The sequence below is a fragment of the Tyto alba genome, unplaced genomic scaffold (genome assembly GCF_018691265.1).
Source record: "Tyto alba isolate M040663 unplaced genomic scaffold, T.alba_DEE_v4.0 Super-Scaffold_12, whole genome shotgun sequence".
NCBI lineage: Eukaryota > Metazoa > Chordata > Aves > Strigiformes > Tytonidae > Tyto > Tyto alba.
The window spans coordinates 6,394,202-6,412,040 of record NW_024881274.1 but is presented as its reverse complement, the minus strand read 5'-3'; the positions used below and the strand labels follow the sequence as shown (position 1 = coordinate 6,412,040).

Below are 17,839 nucleotides of genomic sequence, written 5' to 3'. Positions count from 1 at the left end.
CTGAGATTACATGAAGAAAGTTGTCGTGTGCCTTTGCTATGGACACAGCATTGGCTGCAGCAGGGCTGGGCGCTCCCAGCCCTTTTGTTTTCATATAGGTAAACTATAACTAGATTCAGCAGGGTGACGCCTCCTCTGAATCCCACCTTTTGCTTCAAGAGGCAACGGTCAGGGGGAGGGAATCAGCTCCCGTGTGTGAAGGTATTTGGGAAAGAAACACAGCCCACTTCATAGCTACTGACCAATAAGAGGAATCGCCGTGTTGGCAGAAGGCTTAAGGCTGATAAATTCCATGGGTCTCAGATAACACATTCTGGAGACAACTCCCATTGTCACAGGCATAAAAGAGGTGGGGTGGGGGAACCGAGCACACACTCCTGCCTCAGGATTGCAAACTGTGTGAGCTGCAGCTTGGGTTAGGTCCTTGGTATTTCTTGCCATGGCGAGTTACAGCTTCAGGCAAATGACCTCTTCTGTGGCAGGGGGACCTGGTGGCTCCTCGGTCCGTTTCGGTGGAGGTTGCTTTAGGGCTCCAAGCATCCATGGCGGGTCTGGTGGCAGGGGCGTGTCAGTCTCTTCTGCTCGGTTTGTCTCTTCTGGCCTAGGAAGCAGCCTGGGTGGTGGATATGGAAGTAGTTTTAGCAGCAGCTTTGGTGGTGGTTTGGGTAGCGGTGATGGCCTCCTCTCAGGAAATGAAAAGGCAACTATGCAAAGCCTGAACGAGCGCCTCGCTTCTTATCTGGAGAAAGTGCGTGCACTGGAAGAGGCAAACTCTGATCTTGAAACTAAAATCCGAGACTGGTACCAGAAACAAGGACCAGGCCCAGCTCGAGACTACAGTCCTTATTACAAGATTATTGAAGACCTTCGAGACAAGGTAGGTATTAATATTTATTAAAAATCATCTTAGATTTGCGCTTAAGAAGGAAGCATAAAACCCAAAGAGAAACTCTTCACTAGGAAAACACCCAGAAGACATTGCAGTTTGTGAAAAGGAGAGGAAGATGAAATGAATATGCAATGATTGGGCAGCGTGGATAAAGAAAATTATCAGTATGGAATAATCTACTTTTTTAAATGTTATCTAAGAGAATTTACAATACAGTCAGTCAGAGATGTCTTAGTACTTAATTCTCTGATAATGTTTGCTTTTAACAAAGCATATACATATATATATACACACACATACATAGATACACACACATGCTGGTCATATACACATATATGACCAATTAATATATATAAGACCATATATATACTGATAAATATAAAGAGACCCAAACAATGACAGCAACCTCCCTAACTCTGTAATCTGAAAAACTTCAGAGGCACATACACATTGCCTTAATAGTAAAAGTAAAAATTGGCTAAGTACAATTTTGTAAATGTGAAGATGGCAGCTCAAGATTTCATCACTATACATTTACTTTTCTTCACATTTCACTTACTTAAGCTTGGAATTGAAATAAGAGTGCTGAAACATTTGGTTTATGGAAAAAGGAAGTAGCAGGCATGAAGTAATCAATCCCAGATATAGGTGCAGGATTTGCCCCAAGAGCCCATGGGTACCTGATAACAGATTCCTCTGAGATGAGACACACCCCGGAAGGTGTACATAGGTAGTAGCTGATTACACTATGTAAATAAATGAAAGAAAACTTGAGGTTTAATTTTCACAGTTCAGCTTGGAGTTCATGACTGCTCCCACGCAGTTTACTTCCTCCTTGCTTCAACCCATTCACATTCTCCACTGATTTTAAAAACTAAACTCCAGTAAAGGCAGAATTGGCAGTTAGATTTTCTCCTTTTAGTGTTCTGTTCCCTCCTGTCTTTTACTCCCCTTAGGGGAGGGAAAATGTTGTTCCAGCTGTTTTTGTGTATGACCTTTTGAGTTTTAAAAGTGGCAGGCAAAAAAAGACATTCTTTCTGGGTAAAAATTAACAGGGATTACTTCTAAATAAACAAAATTTCCTTTAGAGGCTTTCAGGATGCATTAGAAGAATCAGTAAACACTATCCTGGATATTCTTGGAAACAAAAATGTGTTCAGACTATACAAATGCAATATGAACCCATATTGTTTACAAAACACAAACATGACATTTATTTTAAAATCATACAGACCTTGTAATCACTTCCCACTGTTAAGAAAATCTGTAATGAGAACAGACTCTGCCAAAAAGGGTCTGTAGACTTTGCTTCTTTTGCAGCTCTCCAGGAAATGCGTTTCTTGCTTCTGTCCTAAAACATCACCAACCCCTGGCTCACCAAAGTCCTGTCCCTCTGAGACAGCACGTAGTTTTGTCTGACTGTGGGACTTCTAGCTAAAATCCACTTCATATGCCAGACAAGAATAAGAGGATCTATCCATAACCAATAACCATAACATGGCACAAGCACTGTGATAAATCTGTGCTACATATTTGCTATAGATCATCGATACTTTCCTACTGAGACCAAAATACACTTTTATTTGGTGTACCTACAGATGAAATAGATTTTATCTTCAGATCAGGAAAGAAGATAACATAGTTGTTTCAGCCTTAGCAATAAACTCTCATTATTTGTAGATCCTTGATGCCACTATAGACAACTCGAAGATTGTCTTGCAGATTGACAATGCCAGGCTGGCTGCTGACGACTTCAAAACCAAGTGAGTCATTTCTCAAAGGAAAAAGGTTTCTTGAGCAGGCAAAATTCCTTTTTGAGCTAAAGGGCAGTGGATGTGAACAAAGACAAGAATGCCTATAAAATCCCTGTATGAACAGTAGTTTGATGCTGTCGTTGCAGTTCAGTCCCTTATGGCTTTGCTGAAAGCACCATTTGCAGATTTATATCGTAAAATATATGGAGAAAAGTCTAATCCGGGACAACATCGGCTACATCATAAATCCTACAAAACCAGATACAGTATAGCAAATAATGTGTTTCATGGTGGGCTGATTTAATCAGCTAATCTGAATAGTTTTGGTTTGTTTTTTTAAGGTTTGAAACAGAGCAGGCTCTTCGCATGAGTGTGGAGGCCGACATCAATGGCCTGCGCAGGGTCCTGGATGAGCTGACCCTGGCCAGAACAGATCTGGAGCTGCAGATTGAAAACTTAAAGGAGGAGCTGGCTTATCTAAAGAAAAACCATGAGGAGGTAAAAAAACCCCAAGAAACTTGTTAGAAAGTGACATTAGAAAAACAGCACGTGGAAATGTGGAGTCCCTCAGGATTGCCCTGGGATCTCCAATGGTGAAGAAAATATTTTGGTGTAGACAGGGAAACTAAAAATACCCCTGGAAGTATTGAAGGGGAGTCAGTCAGACCTTGGTCCTTGAGGAAAGAATGGAGAGTTTATAATGTTTTCAGTTTATGATTGTACCCTCTTTTGTCTTCCTTTGCCATGTCCACATAGGAAATGAGTGCCCTGGGAGGGCAAGTAGCTGGCCAAGTCAGTGTTGAACTGGACTCTGCTCCAGGCATTGACCTGTCCAAGATCCTGGCTGATATGAGAGAGCAATATGAACACATGGCTGAGAAGAACAGGAAGGATGCTGAGGACTGGTTCCAAAACAAGGTAGAAAAAACTCCATACTGTACAAATACTAACCAAAAAAACCCATGAAAGAAAAAAAATAATTATTTAAACACAGCAAAAACTGCTGTGAAAGCATGACCTCTTCTTAGAGGCCCCATATTTCTCATGTAATGCTTTCCCTGTTTCAGACTAAAGAGCTGAACTGTGAAGTAGCTGTCAATACTGAACAACTGCAGAGCAGCAAGTCCGAAGTCACTGACCTGAGACGCACCCTCCAAGGGCTGGAAATAGAACTTCAGTCCCAGCTCAGCACGGTACGTTAAAATTTGCACAGCATCACGCCCCTCCGGCCCCCAGGATGGGTACCTATTCCCCTCCCCACAAGGAGCCTTGCCTCTGGCAGCAACCTTTTTGTGGTTTCCCCTCCAACCTCTCTGCTCGCAGAAAGCCGCACTGGAAAGCACCTTGGCAGACACGGAAGGGCGTTACGGTGCCCAGCTGGCGCAGATCCAGGGCCTGATTGGCAGCATCGAGGCGCAGCTGGCTGAGCTCCGAGCTGATATGGAGCGCCAGAACAGCGAATACAAGATCCTCATGGATATCAAGACTCGACTGGAGCAAGAGATCGCTACTTACCGGCAACTCCTGGAAGGCCAAGAGTCCCAGTAAGTAACCCACTGCAGAAGATCTTTTTGCTTAGCCTCATGAAAGTTTGACCATGCCATGGTGCATTTGCCACAGCACCACAGTAAACACAACTTCAAATACTCCTGGGGTTCTGAAATTTTTAACAAATTAATTTTTCTGGACCATAATGGAGCTAGAAATGTTACAATTTCCATTTACATTGAGTGAGCACCTCAAAGACTTTCTAAACATAAAGTCAAACTGACAAGTAGTACAAGAGATTAAATGCAACTAACAGTTAAAGTGATAACTAAGCTTTAGCTGCTTGACATTCAGGAAACATAGTAATAGCAGTTAGTAATGTCTTACAGAATATAAGGATTAACACCAAATTCCCATAAACTTCCTGTTGCTAGTTAAATAGCCCTTGCCTCACAGGGATTGGTATAGAAAATGATATTCTGAAGAGAAGTGAAGGCAGACAAGCTATCTATTTTCAGACAGCCATGACGCAGACCTCCCACATGGGAGCACAGCTATCTGTCATTTCACATATAGCTTCAAGAAGGACAACATCTCAGAGCCTGGAATGAAAAAATGAGTAGTAGTTGAAAGGTTTTTATTTCCTCTATTCCTTCTTTTCCATAATTGTCTTTTCCCATTGCAGTTCTTTAAAAACATATTTCCTACAATTCCCTCTCCTGAGCTGAGAGGGAGAGCAAGTTGATGGCCATCTCTTCTCTGACTATATACAAAATGTACCTGATTGATAGAGAATTTGCTTTCTTACACCTTCATCTCATGCAGCATTTGACGTGTTACCTCTCCTTTCAACTGTTGTCTCTTTGTTCTACAGGATGTTTGGCCCTCATTCTGGAACTGTGGGTAAGAATTCTTTCTCTTTCAGGAAACCTTTAGTAGTTAAAGAAGTTTTATTTTCTATAAGGAAATATATATACTTTATGGTAGCCGTGTCCATTCTAGAAACTGGGCTGCTGCACTGATTTGTGTCACAGAAAAAAAATCTAATAAGGAACAAATGATGACTCTGGCTAGAATCTACCAAATTTCAGTTATTAAAAGATGTTAGACATCAGAAAAAAAATCTAATAAGGAACAAATGATGACTCTGGCTAGAATCTACCAAATTTCAGTTATTAAAAGATGTTAGACATCAGAAAAAAATCTCAGACTATGCTACAGTAAAGGCTAAGTAAAGCACAAAATGCCTAATCATTGCCCCAGATGAAAGGGTACAAGAAATGTAAGCTTGGCCAGCTCAGGGGAATTGTATGAACATGCAAGTAAAACTTGCCTTGAGCTTTTAAAGGTCAGCTGTATTGTAAAAGTGATGTATGATTCAAATGAGTGCTATGAAGAAGAAAACTTCTGAGGGAAGGGAATGAGAGACAAGACAAAATAAGCTCAGTGTCCATTGCAGAGTGGTCTCATGTGTGTTATGCTTAAGTAATTGCTGTTCTTTCTCTCCATATTATTGTAGACAGAAGAGACAAGACGGCAGATGGAAAATAGTACTGAAAGTCCTACAAATGTCATCTTCAAAATGAGAAAAAGCAGACAACACAGGAATTGAAACAGAGAGGAATCACTCTAAACTGCTAGAGATTACTATCTTAAAGCACAGAAGATTCTTGGCCACACAAAGTTTAGGTAGACTCATTCATTTAGTGGTGATTAGTTTGCAAATTGTGTTAGATTTTCAATTATTTCTAGTTATTTCATGTACTGAATTGCTGTATCTACTCTAATAAAGACGATCATCTTCTTGCAATCTTACTTCTTTTGAGCTATTGTGATATTGTTACTGAAGTTTGGCTTTAATCAGGCAGGAAGTAGCCAGCCTCCCCGACAGGTTAATGCTCACAGTGTCTGTGCGTGGCTTGAGCTCCCTCTCTGATTTCTTCTAACTCCTCTTGCTAGCAGGAGCTCTGGATATGGAGGCAACAGCATCGTCAGCCCCTCAGAGTAGAGAATGTGAGAGTGACTTATATTTCTAACTACAGTGACTGTGCACTCTGAAAAGCAGTAGCAGCGAGATGTTAAGTGATTCTGGTAAGAAGCAAGAGCTGGGAGATGATAACACCTGCAGAAACAGTTGTGAGATTTCTTTACTCACTTTCCCAGTTCATAGAGACAATAAACCTTTAGCACCAATCTTAGCCACCTTCATTCTCATCCCATTGAAATTATATTATCGTAGCTGAAATTCTAAGTGTAATCACTTTTAGTTCAGGCCCCCAGAAATCAGTAATTTCATTTCCAACCATCCCTCTGCAATCTTACAGCCAAGGAAGCTTTTCAGGGTTTGTGCTGAAAGAAAATCATGGCTATAGCCTACCACATTCCCACCTTCCACTATTACAACAGGCACATAGTTGCCTCATCAACCAAGGGTGAAGTTGAATCAACAGTGTGCCCAGACTAAAAGTACCCCAGTACTGCACTCGCCCAGACTGGATCATCTTGCAGCCTGTGTTTCAGGGACACATCATCAAATCCTTCAGCACTTCTCTCCTTGGACTTGAGAGGGAATAACTATTTCACCCTTTTTCATAACTAGATGTTTATAACCGATTAGTGGCGTGTTTGCATAGCAAGGAGCATCCCAAAGCTATGGACCTCCTCCATCAAGGTTGGGCAATTCTCTTCAGTCAGGGGCGCTGGTGCTTGGTTTTGGTTCAGCAGTGACTCAGGGGACCTGTCAACATCAGTTGTCAAGTACTGACACAGACAATCCCATGAGAGCATTAGGCAGCAGCTTCACCATGACAGGGAAAAACTGTGACAGGAAAGTAAGTCATGAAAAGTAAGAATCAACAAAGAGATATAGAGAAGAGGACAAGACAGGAAGAACAGGGGGACTAAGGTGCTCTGGTGAAAACTGGTGCAGAATCAAAAGGGAGCAGTGGCAGTTAAAAGCACTGGCATACACGAGATTCAAGTGGTTCTTCAGAAGCTCACCCATTTATACAGTCTCCACTTTTGGAGGAGCAAGAAGAAAGCTCTTGTGCATTAAATGCTTCGGTACACGCTGTTCCTGAGTGCTGACACACCTTCTCATAAATGCTTTGTACCAGATTTATTCCCCGCAAGAGTTAGACCTGGAATCCCTTCTAGATGAAAGAACAAACAACTCCAGGTCTGTTTTTTAATCTTAACAAATCCCATTCCCTGCAATTTCTTGTGACAAAACCAGTCAGAGTATGAGATTACTGGTGCAGATTTCTTGTGTTGCATAGCTGCAGATGCAAAAGTCTGACAGGAAATTCTCATGCTCCAAGAACGCAAACTGTAAGTTAAAAGGACACTTCACAAATGTATGTTTTGACCAAAGAGTTTTATTTTCAAAGACAGAACTAAATGCATGCTTAGGAAAAAAAAAAAGATGTTTGAAAGAATAACATTTTTAAAGTGTTTAAGAATTTAAAAATGACAAGAACTGAACAAATTCATAAACCTGCTACAAAAATTGGGGGCTTCAGAGACTTGAAAGAATCTTGAAAAGGCTAGAAGTCTTGTTTTGATAGACTAATTTTAATTTTAGTTTATAATTTTATTGATTTTGTTCCATACTTGTAGGGTAATGAAGGATTTCTGGTGAAATGTTTAATATAAAATCACTCAGAGACTAGAATTTTAGAGTTCGGTTCAGAAAGAGTTTTCTAAAGGTACATAATGTCTGAGTGATGGCTTTATCAGCAAAGACTGAGATGATAAACAAGCTGCTTCTTGAATGGAACTCTCTGTCTTCCTGAAAGGAGAGGCTAAAGTGTGTCAACCCCGTTAATCCCATAACAGAATTAATAAAAGAGTTTGCACAGCACAGACATGTCAGGGAACATCTTCCAGGAAGGCTCTGTGGAAGCATGACAAACCAAGGAGCTCATGCACCACATGTACAATGGCAAGTACTGCGCAAAGGCTGAAACTGTGGGTCAAGACATTGGATAAGAAATCTCAGAGCGAAGACAGTGAGAACAGAATAAAGGCATAAGCTCGAAGTAGCATTTTTTTACTTCAGCAGGTAATCGGCTTCGATTTCCTTGTATAGACTGTAAGGACAAAATTTTGTAGATTGAAGTTCACGTTCCAGCTCCAGAAAAGAGCCAAATGAAGAACAAACAGAGCAACACAGCTCTCTACCAGCACAGAGATAGCACCGACACCGATTTGGGATGTTCCTTTAAAGTCCTAAGCGGTTATGAATGTGAAAGCAGTCCAAACCTCATGAATTTAGAAAAATGTAACTGATTTTTTTTTTTTTAATGATAGATATAACATAGCTAAAATGAGAAAATAATAATTGAGAAGAAGAATATAACTGTATGTAGAACTATACCTAGATCTAGAACTGAGCTAAAACCAGATGATTTTCACATACTTGTTCAAATTCAGATATGAAATTAGCTTAATCAAAACACTTTTGATTCCTAAACTTTTACTAATGTAAATACCAAATTGTATCTAACTTTTCACCTAGAGCAAGCTTGTAGGATTTGATATAGAAGTCTTCAACCTGGAGACAGTAAGAAAAAACAAATATCTTTATAAGTAAATACCACGAGTGAGTGAATTCGGAAGAGACACAAGCATTTGCTAGCAGTCTGCTCTGAGTGCAGGGATACGCACATATTTACCATTTCTCTCTCACAAGGAGAGCCAGTGTTCATAAGTAAGCTCTCAAAAGTGAACTTTTTTCTCTTTAGGAAAATACCTGTGAAGCACAGCAACTGAAGCAGGCTGCAAATAAATGATCCATAACCCTCCATCTCCAAACCTCACAGTGCTTCATTGAGGCACCTTTCCTTGGATCCTCCTGTGGTTTGAAAATACTACTGAAAATTTCTAGTAAAATACTAGGAACTGTTTAGAAGTAGTCGTTTAATGTGAAAGGACAAATAGTGAAGATGATGAAGGCAGAGATAAGCCTCAGGTCTGCAAGTGCTGCACTCTTCATTTACAAGCTTTTGATCATGGGGGACACACCCTAAGGATCGGAGTTTGATGGTTTAGAGAAAATTGAAAAAGCCACAGAATCTCCACCACTATGGTTTTCTGAATTATGTTATACAACATCATCTGTATTGGCTGCTTGATTTATTTTTATTTTTTCCAATGGTAAATATTCTGCAGGAAATAAACAGCTTTATATCTGCTACCTGGTTTTTATAAGTGTTCCTCTGATAACAATCTAGACTAATGCACTTTAAAAAGCAGCAGAGTGTATTTCACCACCAAGCTTCCAAAGGAGTCACAAAGAGCGAGTGAAAGAAGACTGAATGAAAAATCCCCAAAGTTTCCTGTTAAAATTTATGGTGTTTTCTATAAGTGATTTTGCTAGATTTTTTTTTTTTAACGTAATTTGATCTGAGTGGGTAAACAGACCCTAGCAGCATGCACACCTCAGGGTATTTACATTACAGGGGTCTTAAACATTTTTGTCTTTAGGAGAGTTTGTCTGAACTTGTTTCCTGAGATACTAACTCTTGGAGATACACAGATTTGGCAAGCAACGCAGAACCATTAACGTGCCCAACAGCAAAACTGAACTGCTGTGGCAAAGGTCCAGGTTCAGTTTGAAACATGTTTCCACAACTGTGAAACACCCTATCTTTTCTAATCAGATGAAGTGTGAGTGGACATTTTCAGAACCAGGCTCTTAAGCAGCCCAGTTTTTTATGTTTCTTTCCTCCCAAGCACACATCTTCTCCTAGCAAAAAGGCTGCACTTTTCCCAGAGGCTGCACCGAAGTCTCAACTGTAAATTTCAGAATCACAGCCACCCTGAATTGTAAGCTCATCTTCTGTTGATATGTACCGTCAAAAGCTGCTAAAAACAATGCTCTCCTCATTATGTTGTTAGCATACATAGAATTTTTCTTCTATATTTCAAGGTTTTATATTAAAATAAGTTTGGTGGTTCCAAACTAAAGACCAGAGAAAGTTCCTCCCATCTTCACTTTGTCCCTGCTTTTCTCCCTCCTCTCAACACCCAGTTTCCTTAAACCCTTATGCGCCTCAGTACCAATTTATCGTCTTACCATATCTTTACTTCTTCAGCTGCCGCCTGTGGCTTTTCCAGTGAAAGCCTGTGGCTTTCATCAGAAGCACATCACCTTGTGCAAAGAGAATGGGGCTCGCTCTTCGAACTCCACACTATTGCCACACTCTCTACACACACACTATCCCCACTGACACACCCCAGCAGGGTGAATAAGCAGCTAATACTTAAAAATCTCCTAAATCTGTTTTCCCATAATTGTGGACTGTTGAACAAAGCTGTATCACTGAACTAATTCCTTTTGAATTTCACTAGTCAATTTTTAGATCTGAAATAAACCCCTGTTTCAGACTCCCACATTAAATGAAGGATTAAGATGACTCTTGTAAGTGCTTCTCAAATATTATTTTCAAGAATTACTTCATTTCATAGTACATATTGGCATTAAACACATTTATTGCCATCTGAACAGTTTCATCTTAAACCAAATTTGATTACATTTTTCATAAGTAACAGGAACTTTGTCCTCTCACATTTCTTCCTTTAACTGAATTATTTCAATCTTGTATTACCCTTCTTGACTGTTTCACAAGCACTAGTAAATTAAGTGTGCCCACTCTGCCTTGCACATTGATAGATGCTAATTGTTCCTCATGCAATGCTATGATTATATGCTCTTTGTACTAAAATATCAGACTCTAAAACCTAAATATTAGTTCCAAGCAAAGAACAGGAATAAGAACATATCAAATCTAAATTTTTAATGGGAAAAAATGTGGATAGAAAAGAAGAAATAACGGTGAGATGAACTGATGATTGTATATTTTTAAATGAAAGAATTTTACTTAAACTTCATTTTTAATAAAAGTTGGTTTTCTTAAAATAGCCATGGTGATTGCTGTAAGTGGGTAAGTGGGTGTGGTTGGATCAGGTTGTTTTTCCATTCTTAAATGTCAGAGAAGTAAACTCCAAGTTTCAGAACTATAGCCTGAAGAAAGAACACTCATCTGAATCATCCCTTTTGTTTAATTAAAAAAGAAAACCCAAGCCCTAGCCCCTGAGATGTATAGCCAGCTCTGTTTGTGAGGAATGTCATCATAATTGGCCTCACCTCTAGGGAGGAGAAATTTTGGAGGGAGGGCTGCAGGTTGGGTTTGTCTCCTGACACCCACCCTATCTTGAGGATATAAAAGAAGCACCAGGGCAGTGAAGGCACACACTTTCCTCTTCCACACCAAGCTGAATAACTGACCTTAGCACCTTCTTGTGCTGCAGCCATGGCTACTTCTTTCATGCAGAGCTCTTCTTCTACCTACGGTGGGGGCTTTGGGGGTGGTGGAAGCAGCAGCTCTCGCCTTTCCTCAATCCGAATGGGAGGAACCTGCCGAGCTCCAAGCATACACGGAGGGTCGGGTGGTAGGGGTGTCTCCATCTCTTCAGCTAGGTACGTCTCCTCTGCAGGAGGCGGATATGGTGGTGGCTTGTGCTCTGGGCTTGGCAGTGGCTATGGAGGAGGCTACAGTGGCTTTGGGAGCGGTGCAGGCTATGGCTTTGGTGGAGGAGCTGGCTTTGGTGGAGGGGCTGGCTTTGGTGGAGGGGCTGGCTTTGGTGGAGGTTTTGAACTTGGTAGTGGCTTTGGTGGTGGTGATGGCCTTCTCTCTGGAAATGAAAAGATAACTATGCAAAATCTGAATGACCGTCTGGCTTCGTACCTGGACAAGGTACGAGCACTGGAAGAGGCAAATTCAGATTTAGAAGTTAAAATCCGAGACTGGTATCAGAGGCAAGCTCCCACCAGCCCAGCCCGGGACTACAGTAATTACTACAAGATAATTGAAGATCTCCGAGACAAGGTATGACATTCATATGTAGAGGAGGTATAAGAATGCATTAGAATTGTGGAACTGCATGTTCTACTTTTTTAAAATAGGATAAAATAATTACAAAATAAATACTGAACTCCCCAGCCCCAGATATATTGTGATTATGAGCATTCCAACAGAAAAGAGTAGCTTTTTCTCCATTCAAAACCCAAATATGTTATCCTGCAAATATGAAATTTTGTTGAAATTGAAATGATAGCACTAAAAGTTAGAAAAACATAGCAAAATGTGTTTAGAATTATCAAGATATTTGTTAGTAATCAAATAGTAAAGAATGTGGCAGGTAGGCCTCAAAGGTTGAAAAAATAATTCTCCTGGCTACAGATAAGATCAGGTGTTGTACAAATGTATTTTCTAATTATGTTTCTAATTTGTGTTACACAAAGGTATTTCAGCTCTCTGATCTGCATATGAAATGTGGAAAAGAGCTTAGCGTTTTGGGGCTTTCTCTATAAAAGCTGTAAGAATTACAGTGTGACCGAAGAGCAACATAATAAATTGAAATGGCTACTGCAATCCAAAAAGCATGTTTAATCAGTAACAACACAGAGAGGTCCATTTTTTTCTACCTTCTTTGATGGTTTACAGCCTCAATAACTACCTACTATGTAATCAGGACTGTGATGTTTCACCATTATTCACAGGAATCTTTCTCTGTGTTTCTTAATTGCCAGATCCTTGCAGCTACTATTGACAATTCCAGAGTCATTTTGGAGATCGACAATGCCAGGCTGGCTGCAGATGACTTCAGACTGAAGTAAGTTTATCTAGAGCCCAATTGACTTCTCTCTCCTTGTCTCTCTCTCTCAAAACAATCTTCTGAAGTTTAGTATGGCTTTTTATCTAGAAAATAAAGTCCTTCAGTCATCGAAGGACACATTTCAAAATTATGGATAGGTATTTTTCCTTGATAACTTCTGATTAAAAAAACTCTGGTAAACAGAATCAATGTGATGAAGGATCAATTTGGAATATAAACCTGACAGAACGCAGTGTCCAAATCACTGAGCTGTTTACATAATAAATTATAGTTCATGTCTTAGTTTTTTAGTGATGCTCTTAATAATTTTTAGTGGCCTAAACTATAGGGGAGAAGAAGACAGGAAAACGATTAGGATTTTCACTTAAAAGGAACAGAGCGTCGTGAAGAGATCACTGTTTGGTTGCAGTAGTTCTCTCTCAAAGAGGCTGAAATTTAGAAAGGAAAGACAAAGAGTAATTTGGGGTTTATCCAGCTCCTTAACTCAGCAGTACATCAGACACTGCTGAAAAGATGGCAAAGATACTTGTGCAACTGATTTATCTTATAGTGATGTAGCTGCAGGTTTATATTTTCTCCTCTAGTGTCCCAGGCAGAATTGGGCAATCTGTGCTTTTCTTCACACCAGATTTGAGAGGACACTGCAAATGGACTGTCCTGTGTGACTTTTCTATTGATGCTGATCACCGTTATTAGGTTCTGCAAAGTGAAATGTCAGGTAGTCCTCAAGAATAAAATCAGATGTCATAGTTGGATGTTGGAAAAAAAATCTTTACTCCTTTTACACTTCCTTTCAATATATATGTTTTCATTTATAGTCCACTGTTCCTCTACATTCAATACAAAATTTAATCATTTTATAGCTCTACTGACTACAAACTCGAACATATTCCAGTGCTTGTTTCTTTTTTAAACTGCAGATATGAGAACGAGTTGTTCCTGCGCCAGAGTGTAGAGTCTGACATCAACGGCCTGCGCAGGGTCCTGGATGAGCTGACACTTTCCAGAGCTGACCTGGAGATGCAGATTGAAACACTGAAGGAGGAACTGGCTTATCTGAAGAAGAACCATGAGGAGGTGAGAGTCCATAACACTGCAGAGAGGAAATTACTTCCCTTTGGAATTTATGCCTCTTGGGTGGGGAGGGAGAAATCCAAACAAAAAAAAAAAAAACAGAATGACAACATTACAGCTTAATAAGAAGAAAACTGTAATATTAAGAGAGTCCAAAGTGTGTCCTGCAAAGCATTTCTCTGATTCCAATCTGTTCAGACTTGTTACTTTCAGTTTGACATTCCTAAGCATGACAGGTCACTGAGACAGTCAAACTGAGTAAAAGAAACATACGTATAAATTATGTGTAAATATGTGTGTGCTGTGTGTGAGTATACAGAGAGTAGAAAAGCATGTGCAATGACAGAGAAAATATGATAAACATTTTTACATGTATTCCACCTACAATACTTGATAATAAAAGTACTGCATACCACTGCACGGACTGCTGATGGCAGAAAGTATATGAGAAGAGAGAGCCTAATCTTTTTTGTGTCCCCTGCCCATGCAGGAAATGAAAGAATATTCAAATCAGCTAAGCGGAACCGTCAACGTGGAAATGGATGCGGCTCCTGGCATCGACCTGACCAGGATTCTCTCTGAGATGAGGGAACAGTATGAAGCTCTGGCTGAGAAGAACCGTAAAGATGCTGAGGCCTGGTTCTTCACTCAGGTATAGCTACACCAATAAACAGCAAACCGATGAGTTGCCTCATTATTACTGCCCCAGCAGATGAGATGGGCCTTCCCTTTCTCGAAATAATTGAAAAATTTTTAATACAATAAGTATGTGATTTTACAGTCGTTCTGTTCTTTCAGACTGATGAGCTGAACCGTGAAGTGGCCACCCATACACAACAGATACAGACCAGCAAATCGGAGATCACAGAACTGAGACGCACGGTCCAGGGCCTGGAGATTGAGCTCCAGTCGCAGCTCAGCATGGTATGGAGCTGCGCCACGCACATCACAGGCCACTGCCAGAACACTCTCCCTTCCTCCCTCTCTACCTTGCCTCTCCTTAGACTCCTGCTCTGTGGGACAAAGCTGCACGCTAACCTATTCTGACATTTCTCCATTTTAGAAAGCTGGACTGGAAGCCAACTTGCGAGATACAGAAGGCCGATACTGCGCACAGCTGGCACAGATCCAGGCCCTCATCACCAGCGTGGAGGAGCAACTGAGTGAGCTTCGATGCGACATGGAGCGTCAGAACCAGGAGTACAGAATGCTCATGGACATCAAAAGTCGCCTGGAGCAGGAAATCGCCACATACCGCCAGTTGCTGGAGGGCCAGGACTCTCAGTATGTTACTATATGCAAATCCTATGATGATTAGATAAATTTTATAGCATGACACATTGTAAAGCAGTAATTTGTGGTTGCTAAACTGACTTCAGATTACTAAATTACATTCACTGAACATGCAGCCTTTTGAGTACAGGCAAAACAGAAGCCCGGCAAAATCCCAGGCGTTGCTGTAACTCAAACTAAATCTCCAGATCGATTGTGTTGATGATTTGAAAATACAAATGCAACCATTTTGACTATGATGAATTACAGAAGGCACCAGACACCCATATGTATGTCTTGCATAATCCTCTTGTTGCACTAGAATAATAGCCTTCAGCCTGACATAACCTATAAAAACCTGATCTCGGTACTTCTTTAGCTCTTGCTTTTCTGTATTTCTGCACAGAGGTGAAAATATTCATCATCCTACACTAGTACTCCCAACTAGAAAAGAACCTGGTACAGACCACAGCTTACTTTAGTAAAATCTACATTTTAGTGCCCATTTTTCATATCTGATCTATACATGGAATTACTTTTGATTTCTGAGGAGGAATCAGCCTCTTATATTATTTCTAGATTATGACATTTTGAGAAGAGGAGAAGTATTTAGAGATTTATCAGGACCAAGAAGTGGTCTGACTACTATTCATATTTCCTATCAAGTACATAGGAGTGGCCCTCAAAGCAGAAAGCACCTTAACAATAACACTAGTAACAGCACACCTGAGAAAGCCCACTGAAAGCAGCAGAGTGAAATCATGGCTATTCACACACAGTGGGTCTTACGTGGTTCAATGGGTTCGGTGGGCAGGGTCAGTGATGGTCATTAATCAAAATTTATTTTTTTCTACAGGATGTCAGGAGTGAACCCTAAGGATGGTAAGAAAAATTTTCATTTAAAGAGGGCCTGAAATTAATTGACAAAATAGGATTAAATAACCCTACCTTTTTTGCTTAGGATTTCTACTTACTAACACAGATTACATTCTCTCAGCAATTACCACATTCTTTACCATTTAGAGACAAAAATATAACACTCTACCTTATTTTATGTGCACTTTTGAAACCAGTAGCTTGCAAAAATGGTTGCACTAACTCCTTATGGGATTCTAAAATACTAAATCCTACTAAAGATTCCTAAATTCCTATGCTGATTCACACCATACAAGATACATCCAAATCTGACATGTGAAGTGCAATCTTAAGATTTACTGGATGAGAATCAGTAGGGAGAAAAGATAAGATGCAAAGGCAGTTCCCCCTTTGATATGCGAAAAAGATCTTGTGAGGAAACAAACAAACAAAAAAAACCCATTGCACAGCTCTTCAGTTTGTTAGCAGTGCATTTTTTTTCTCCCTAGTTGAATTTTTCTTTCTTTTCCTACAACAGCATTTCTGAGCAGTGGAAGAGTTCGTGTGGGCATAGAAGATGATGGAAAATCTACTTCTACTCGTGAAAGGAGATTCCAGTAAAGAAATACTGAATTCCCTCTTGCATATGACACCATATACAACCAGTGCAGCCTACACATTGGCTCATGCTAAGAGAAATATCCTTTTACTTTCACCAAATTACAAGAATGTAATACAAGAATGTGCAAGAGGTTGATGTCCTCCCTCAGATTTGCTTCCCCTTCTTACATGATCATTTGGCTCTATGGGTCAGAGATGACGAGCTTGTTTTCTGCCAGTAGTTATATAGTTTCCTTACAAGAACCTTCATAATAAAGTTTCTGTTCTGCTTGTGCAAATACGTCCAGTCTAATGTTGTTTTTTTGAAGTCAGGATGGCATTGCCATGCACATGACCATACACCCTCCCTAAGACAGTGCTTCCTGTAACCCAAAACAAGAGATGCGCAGTGAATAACAATAACATTAATAACTTTAAGAATAATAATAACAAAGATGATAATGAAAAGACAGATATAAAGTGCCATTAGGTTCTCCCAGAAATCTGAAGCTAGTATTGGTAAAAAACTGAGAATATAAAAAATCCTTAAGCTCTTTGTTATGAATTCAAATTGCACAACGACTACAATTCATGCACGAATAAAACGTACCTCTGAAAAAAAATAATATTTTTCCATATATATATTTCTCTTCCTGCACTTCCTTCAGCAAAAAGGCAAATTCTCTTAGCTCTTGAGGAAGCACTAGGCGAGGTCCAGGTGAAATGAACTGTTCAAACAGAGTTTGCTGTGACTATTTTAGCTTTCATACATAAGGAAGAAAGTCACTAGCCTCTGTCATTACTGTACTTGTATCAGCAACACTGACTTTTCCCAGCAGTGTTAGTCTGAAAATCTACACCAGTGCAAGAAGAGTTAAGAGGCTAGTAAATCCCAACTTCAGAAGCATACAAAAACATTGACATAAATGCTGTATTTTTCTAACATAGCCTGTTTGGAAGATTTGCTCTTAGCCTCATTGCTTGGTATTTCAATCCACATAATAGTATCTACAAAAATTATACCATTTCTAGAATTATGTATTGTATTTTCCTTCCAACCTCCTTAGAGCCACTATTTTTTTGTCTTTGATTTTCTGACATGTGAAAAAGAAAATATTTACACTGCTGGCACCAGCCCCACAGTTTAGCCATGAACGAGGCTGTGGGATCACTGGTATACTGCTGTTAAGAAACGTATGTATTGCTGGTATTCTCACTGGAAAGA

General features: G+C 39.9%; 2 protein-coding genes across 2 annotated transcripts; both read left to right on the top strand.

Annotated features, from left to right (window-relative positions):
* The first annotated feature begins 275 nt into the window (after positions 1 to 275).
* LOC104364364 (keratin, type I cytoskeletal 19) lies at positions 276 to 5,935 on the top strand. Its single transcript, XM_009970973.3, has 8 exons — positions 276 to 877; positions 2,570 to 2,652; positions 2,985 to 3,141; positions 3,400 to 3,561; positions 3,711 to 3,836; positions 3,967 to 4,187; positions 5,006 to 5,034; positions 5,651 to 5,935. Exons 1-8 carry the CDS (start codon positions 440 to 442, stop codon positions 5,680 to 5,682), a joined length of 1,248 nt encoding a protein of 415 aa, XP_009969275.1. The 5' UTR covers positions 276 to 439; the 3' UTR covers positions 5,683 to 5,935.
* A 5,442-nt stretch (positions 5,936 to 11,377) lies between these two features.
* Positions 11,378 to 16,915, top strand: LOC104364363 (keratin, type I cytoskeletal 15). The gene is made up of 8 exons (XM_009970972.3): positions 11,378 to 12,023; positions 12,728 to 12,810; positions 13,734 to 13,890; positions 14,378 to 14,539; positions 14,686 to 14,811; positions 14,951 to 15,171; positions 16,016 to 16,041; positions 16,553 to 16,915. The coding sequence occupies exons 1-8, from the start codon at positions 11,448 to 11,450 to the stop codon at positions 16,633 to 16,635; spliced, it is 1,434 nt and encodes a 477-aa protein (XP_009969274.2). The 5' UTR covers positions 11,378 to 11,447; the 3' UTR covers positions 16,636 to 16,915.
* Positions 16,916 to 17,839: the final 924 nt, after the last annotated feature.